The sequence below is a fragment of the Colobus angolensis genome, unplaced genomic scaffold (genome assembly GCF_000951035.1).
Source record: "Colobus angolensis palliatus isolate OR3802 unplaced genomic scaffold, Cang.pa_1.0 Scaffold534, whole genome shotgun sequence".
Classification (NCBI taxonomy): Eukaryota; Metazoa; Chordata; class Mammalia; order Primates; family Cercopithecidae; genus Colobus; species Colobus angolensis.
The window spans coordinates 615,689-622,870 of NW_012118866.1; the positions used below are offsets into that span (position 1 = coordinate 615,689).

General features: G+C 40.8%; 1 protein-coding gene across 1 annotated transcript in view; it reads left to right on the plus strand.

The window, feature by feature from the left end:
* The window catches only part of SEC11A (SEC11 homolog A (S. cerevisiae)), a 48,197-nt gene that overhangs the window by 32,073 nt on the left and 8,942 nt on the right, over window positions 1-7,182 (plus strand). The window contains exon 3 of the mRNA XM_011961062.1: window positions 5,780-5,899. Within this exon, the coding sequence (XP_011816452.1) occupies window positions 5,780-5,899 (120 nt within the window). The remainder of the gene's footprint in view (window positions 1-5,779; window positions 5,900-7,182) is intronic.

Below are 7,182 nucleotides of genomic sequence, written 5' to 3' on the forward strand. Positions count from 1 at the left end.
GGAAACAGTTTCTCTCTGTTACCCAGGCTGGAATGCAATGGTGCTATCTCGGCTCACTGCAACCTCCGCCTCCTGGGCTCAAGCAATTCTCATGCCTCAGCCTCCTGAGTAGCTGGGATTACAGGCATGTGCCACCATACCCAGCTAATTTTTGTATTTTTAGTAGAGACAGGGTTTCACCGTGTTGGCCAGGCTGGTCTTGAACCCCTAGCCTCAAGTGATCCACCTGCCTTGGCCTCCCAAAGTGCTGGGATTACAGGCATAAGCGATTGCACGTGGTGGATTTTAGTTCTTGAATATGCGAAAGCTCTCTGTAAATACTATCTTATTTTTACCACCCTATAAAATTGTTTTTTTCCTCCACTTAAAGAAGAAGGAACTGTCAACCATTGCTTTTTGAAATTCCTATAAACATTCTAGTTTAAAAGAGTTCTTTCTTCATTGGTGAAATAAAGATATGACAGCTTTTTTTTTTTTTTAATAAAATCCAATGTCAGTATGTATGTGAAAATACTATAATTTAAACTGACATTATATTATTGACTGGGAAGGAATAACTTAAATTTTTAGACATTTTTTGGGGGCCGGGAGCAGTGGCTCATGCCTGTAATCCCAGCACTTTGGGAGGCTGAGGCGGGCAGATCACCTGAGGTCAGGAGTTCAAGACCAGCCTGGTCAACATGGTGAAACCCATCTCTACTAAAAGTACAAAAATTAGCCAGGCATGGTGGTGGGCACCTGTAATCCCAGCTACTCAGGAGGCTGAGGCAGGAGAATCACTTGAACCTGGGAGGCTGAGGTTGCAGTGAGCTGAGATCACGCCACTGCATTCTAGCCTGAGTGACAGAGTGAGACTCCATCTCAAAAAAAAAAAAAGAAATTTATTTTGGAATTATAGAGGTTTATTCAGTGCAGATAGTGTTTTCCAGATTCTCAAAGTGGATTTGTGGTGTTCATTCTCAGCATTGCCTGTTGTGAGCAAAGCTGAACCAACTTTCCCCTAAATATATCAGAGAGAATCAAACTGAGCTCAGGCCTTGTTTAAGCTGGAGGAAAATTTCTCCATTTTTATTTATGATTCTTTGAAATTGAGTGAGTTTGCCTGGGCGTGGTGACTCATGTCTGTAATCCCAGCCCTTTGGGAGGCTGAGGCGGGTGGAGTGCTTGAGCACAGGAGCGCTAGACCAGCCTGGGCATCTAGACCAGATGGTGAAACCCTGTTTCTACAAATACAAAAAAAAAAAATTACTCAGGCACAGTGGTGTGCACTTGTAGTCCCAACTGCTGAGGAGGCTGAGGTAGGAGGATCACTTGAGCCCAGGAGGTTGAGGCTGCAGTGAGCCGAGATCATGCCTCTTTATTCTATCCTGGGCAACAGAGTAAGACTCTGTCTCAAAAAAAGAAAAAAGAAAAAGAAATTGAATGAGTCATAGACTTCAGTTTAAAACTGTTTCTGGGCAGATTCATAGACAGATAATGTATTGATTGGAAAATCCTTAAATTTTTAAAATAATTGTGTAAGAATTCTGATGATTTTAAATATGGTACTTATAATCTGGGATTTTTGGTGATTTATTTCAGACTCTTGAGATACCTTCAACTTGCAGGCCTGTGTAGATAATAGACCCTGTTAATATTCAGAAAATTTCAATTTTCTTTTTTCTTTTGGGGAGACTGAAATACCTGGTCGGAGTTACCATTTGGGTTTTTTTTTTTTTTTTTGAGACGGAGTCTCGCTCTTTCGCCCAGGCTGGAGCGCATGGTGCGATTTTGGCTGACTGCAACATCTGCCTCCTGGGTTCAAGCAATTCTCCTGCCTCAGCCTCCTGAGTAGCTGGGACTACAGGCGCCTGCCACCATGCCCAGCTAATTTTTGTATTTTTAGTAGAGGCAGGGTTTCACCATGCTGGCCAGACTGGTCTTGAACTCCTGATCTCAAATGATTCACCCACCTATGCCTCCCAAAGTGCTGAGATTACAGGCGTGAGCCACCGCATCCAGCCCCATTTGGTTTAATAGTATTAACATTGCACTTAAATATGGGGACAAATAATATTCAAAATGTATGCATTTAGTAAGTTCATCCTATGGGAGGTGTATTAGTCTGTTCTCATGCTGCTAATAAAGACATACCTGACACTGGGTAATTTATAAAGGAAAGAGGTTTAATGGACTCACAGTTCCACATGGCTGGGGAGGGCTCACAATCAGAAGGCAAAGAAGAAGCAAAGGCATGTACATGTCGGCAGGCAAGATATGTGTCGGCAGGCAAGATAGCATGTGCAGGGGAACTCCCATTTATAAAACCATCAGATCTCATGAGACTTATTCACTCTCAAGAGAACAGCTTGGGAAAGACCTGCCCCCATGACTCAATTATCTCCCACTGGGTCCCTCCCATGACACATGGTAATTATGGGAACTCCAGTTCAAGATGAGATTTGGGTAGGGACACAGCCAAACCATATCAGGAAATATTATAATTGGATAATATTGAACACTGGCATGTGATTAAGTATTTGGAAAGAGAAATTTTACCATTGGGTGACTTAATCCTTGGCTTTGCTTTTCCCATGCAGATGGATACATTATTCTGTACCCATTTAGCTTTTGGGGTCTTATTTTTTCTCATCTGTAAAGTGGTATTTCCTTCTTCCTAATTTCACAGTATTATGATGGGTGAATTAAATTCTAAACTCTTTGATCTCCCTAGAAGTAGATAATATTAAATATTTAGTCCTTGTTCCAGCAAGGGAAAAATCCTATGTAAATATGCCTTCACTCAGTATTTTGAGCCTATGCCTTGTGAAATGCTGGAGTAGGACCTAATATGTCTAGTAAGATCAGGTGCAGTGGGTCACGCCTGTAATCCCAGCACTTTGGGAGGCCGAGGAGGGCAGATCACCTGAGGTCAGGAGTTCCAGACCAGCCTGACCAACATGGTGAAACCCTATCTCTACTAATAATATGAAAATTAACTGGGTGTGGTGGTGCACGCCTTTAATCCCCGCTGCTCGGGAGGCGGAGGTTGCAGTGAGCCAAGATTGCGCTGTTGCATTCCAGCCTGGGTGACAAGAGTGAAACTCCATCTCAAAAAAAATAAAAAATAAAAAATAAGTCTAATAAGAGCTGGTTGCCACCAGAGAATATTTGTTTCACCACTAAGTAGATGAAGGATATCTGTGCTTTTTCAAAAAAGCTATAGTGGTGTCTCCTGATTACATCCCAGAAGGGGAAATTGGGTGCGTTAGTGTATTTGTTTGTTTGTTTTGCCAGCAAATCAAGTCTTTGGGAATAGTCCAGATCTCTCTAGCACCCTTTCCTTTTTCTGGGGAGTTCCCCCATTTCCTGGGTTTTATCTACTCATATCTGATTTGCCTTTTCTGCATGTGTGGAGTTGGTATTGTTTTCTGGGTTGAATTCACTTTTCCTTGCTGCTGCTCCTGACTTTCACTCTTGCAGTGAGCCCCTCCTAGCACCTGTCCTCTTTTACTCTTCAGAATTTTTCCTTTATTCACTTACTGAGTTGTCAGCTACAGATTATTTTTCCCTATATATTTGCATTTTTTCTAACTGGAATCTTATTTTTAATGTGACTGTTTGCACTTAACCATCTTTGGTGTTTGCAACACCTCCCAAATTAGTTTCCTCTGCAGATTTAACATCTAGTGAGCCAGTTTCTGACTTAGAATCTAAGTGGATATTAGAGCATAGAAACATGAAGCTAATTTTCTTCTTTTTACTGCAGTGGTCAATCCAAATGCACTTGAATTAATTTTCAGCTAGGCTTTATCAACTGTAAAATATACTTTGCTTTCAATTAAATTTTAAAATTACTAGAAACTTCATGGTTCTTTAGTAGAATTAAACTGATAATTTTCTGGTCAAGCAAATGCTATTCCTGGCCAGGCACAGTGGTTCACGCCAGTAATCCCAGCACTTTGGGAGGCCGAGTTGGGCAGATCACGAGATCAGGAGTTTGAGACCAGCCTGGCCAACATGGTGAAACTGTCTCTACGAAAAATACAAAAAATTAGCTGGGTGTGGTGGTGGGCACTTGTAATCCTGGCTACTTGGGAGGCTGAGGCAGGAGAATAGCTTGAACCCAGGAGGCGGGGTTGCAGTGAGCCGAGATCACGCCATTGCACTCCAGCCTGGGCAATAGTGTGAGACTCTGTCTCAAAACAAAACAAAACAAAAAAACAAAATACTATTCCTATAAACCGTGGCATATCTGAAGAATTGAGATATTTCTTCTTTTAAAGCTAACATTTTTTCCTAATATAAAAGTAACTCATGTTTGTTGGAGAAAAAAGAAGATAAAGATAATCTAAAGAAAGCTATAGATAGCCACTGTTTATCCACTGATCTGTTTATACATTGGTCTGTATTATTTTAGATCTTGTCTAATACCTTTTTTTTTTTTGCTTTTATTTTCTGAATTTGGGGAGTTTCTGACATGCACAGAAGGGTATAAGGAACTCCCATGTATCTATCATCACTGTCCCAGTGATGATTAATATATAGTCAATTCTGCTCCTTCTCTACTCCCACCTCTTTCCCCTCCTGTGTTGTTATTATTTGTTATTTGAGACAGTGTCTCACTCTGTCTCCAAGGCTAGAGTGCAGTGATGTGATCACAGCTCACTGCAGCCTCAGTCTCCCCAGGCTCAGGAGATCCTCTCACTTCAGCTGGGACCACAAGTGCACACCATCATGCTTGGCTAACTTTTTTGTATTTTTTGCTTTGCCATGTTTCCCAGGTTGGTCTTGAACTCCTGGGCTCAAGTGATCCACCCACCTTGGCCTCTCAGAGTGCTAGGATTATAGGAGTGAGCCACTGCGCCTGGCCAAATAATTCTTTAGTATCATCAAGTTTTTGATATTTGTTCAAATCCCCAATTGTGTCATAACTTTCTAGATCCAGATAAAGTCCTCAGGTGCAATTAGTTGATGTGGCTTTATAGTCTCTTGTTTTTTTTGTTTGGCATGGAGTCTCACTCTGTTGCCCAGGCTTGAGTGCAGTGGCATGATCTCAGCTCACTGCAACCTCCGCCTCCCGGGTCACGCGATTCTCCTGCCTCAGCCTCCTCAGTAACTGGGACTACAGGCACCCGCCACCACGCCCAGCTAATTTTTGTATTTTTAGTAGAGACAGGGTTTCACCATGTTGGCCAGGCTGGTCTTGAACTCCTGACCTCAGGTGATCCACCTGCCTCAGCCTCCCAAAGTGCTGGGATTACAGGCGTGAGCCACTGAGCCTGGCCATCTGTTGTTTAATCTGTAGGTTACTTCCCTAACTTTCTTTGTTCCTTGCAAGTCATTAGTTGGAGAAACTGGGTTATTCTGTAGCTTCCCATAGTCTGTACCTTGCCAATTATATCCTGTGAGATAGTTTATTGTGTTCCTTTGCTCTTTGTGCTTCCAGAAAATTGGTAGTGTGTATATATTTTAATATAAAAATGAGATTGTACTGAACATGCTATTTTGTATTCTTAATAACATTTGTGCAATCTTGTCATTAAATATTCTTCTATACCATTATTTTAATGCTTACATAATATTTGACCTCCTTAATATTGGATCTTTAGTTTGCTTTTAGTCGTTTATAAACAACACAGCTATTAACATTCTTATAGCTCGATAAATAATTATTTCAGCACTAGAATGGTGATAAGATAGCGCAATGCCACAAACATTTTTGGTTAACAAGAACAGATTTTGTGCTTTAAATGCCATGAAGGTATTTGATGACTTGGGCTTCCTCTACTCTTTTAAGGCAAAATGGGCATATCAAGTTTTTGACCAAAGGAGATAATAATGCGGTTGATGACCGAGGCCTCTATAAACAAGGACAACATTGGCTAGAGAAAAAAGATGTCGTGGGGAGAGCCAGGGGGTAAGTATAGAGGGGAGCATCTCAAACTTTTTATATCACTTGAAGTGTGGCCCTCTCAATCATATTATTTGGTCATACACAGTTGAATATGGAGATTTGGTTCTGGTTCCACCAAATCACCCTTGTGTCCTTTGAAAATTTTGCTGCTTAAAAAGTGTCTAAAATTTCAGGTATACTACTCCAGAGGTGAGGAACTGGGGTGCAATAAAAGAATAGAATACTAGTGATGAGATGGTGAATTGGATGTGATAATTTTTAAAAATGTGTTTACTTATTTGGTTCACTCAAGAAATATTGGGCACCTTCCATGTGCTCTTATGTCCATACTATGCTAGGCTCTGGGGGTCTAGAGCACTATTAATCCTGCCTCATGAAACTTACATTTTTTTTTTTTTTCTTATTTTTTGAGATGGAGTCTTGTTCTGTCACCCAGGCTGGAGTGCAATGGCGCGATCTCAGCTCACTGCAACCTCCACCTCCTGGGTTCAAGCGATTCTCCTGCCTCAGCCTCCCGAGTAGCTGGGATTACAGGCACCCGCCACCATGCCTGGCTAATTTTTGTATTTTTTAGTAGAGATGGGGTTTCACCACAAACTTATATTTCTTAAGAAGTACTGAGTCAACAACTCAAAGTGTTCATCCAAATTAGTTTTATCATATTAATTTAATCCATAATATTTCTAGTCTTGAAATTGATGAGGTTGAATGAAATTAAAAAGTTATATTAAGCCTGTTTGTTTCAGATTTTATCAGGAGAACAGTTCAGTGGAGTACAGGAATTGTAAGTTGTTGCTATTAAGGAAGTATGGCATTGTTGCTTCCTTAATGTTATTAATAGTATTAACAATAACTCACGTTTATTAGGGCTTATTGTGTACCAGAGACTCATTCTAAGTGCTTTACAAGTATTACCACATTTTAACCTCAGAACAACCCTAATATTCCCATTCTAAAGATGAGGAAACGTAAATGAGTTAGGTTGTGTATCTAAGATTACACTCATGATCCTAAGTGGCTGGCTGCATAGTCCACCTTAACCATCATACAGAAATTACCAGCATAACATTTGTGAAATGGATAGTTGCTAATTCTCACTAGTTAGATGCCACATGGCACTTTTGCCACTATCAGAACCTCTGCTCCTTTTGACCTAGAACAGACTGTATGGATATAGAGTTATTACACCAGTAAACAGGCCTGAGAAACGCAGTTCCCACAGAGAAGGAAATATGAGTTGCTAAGTGAAAGCTTCCTCAGTTACAGCATGAGAGATGCTCAGTTTG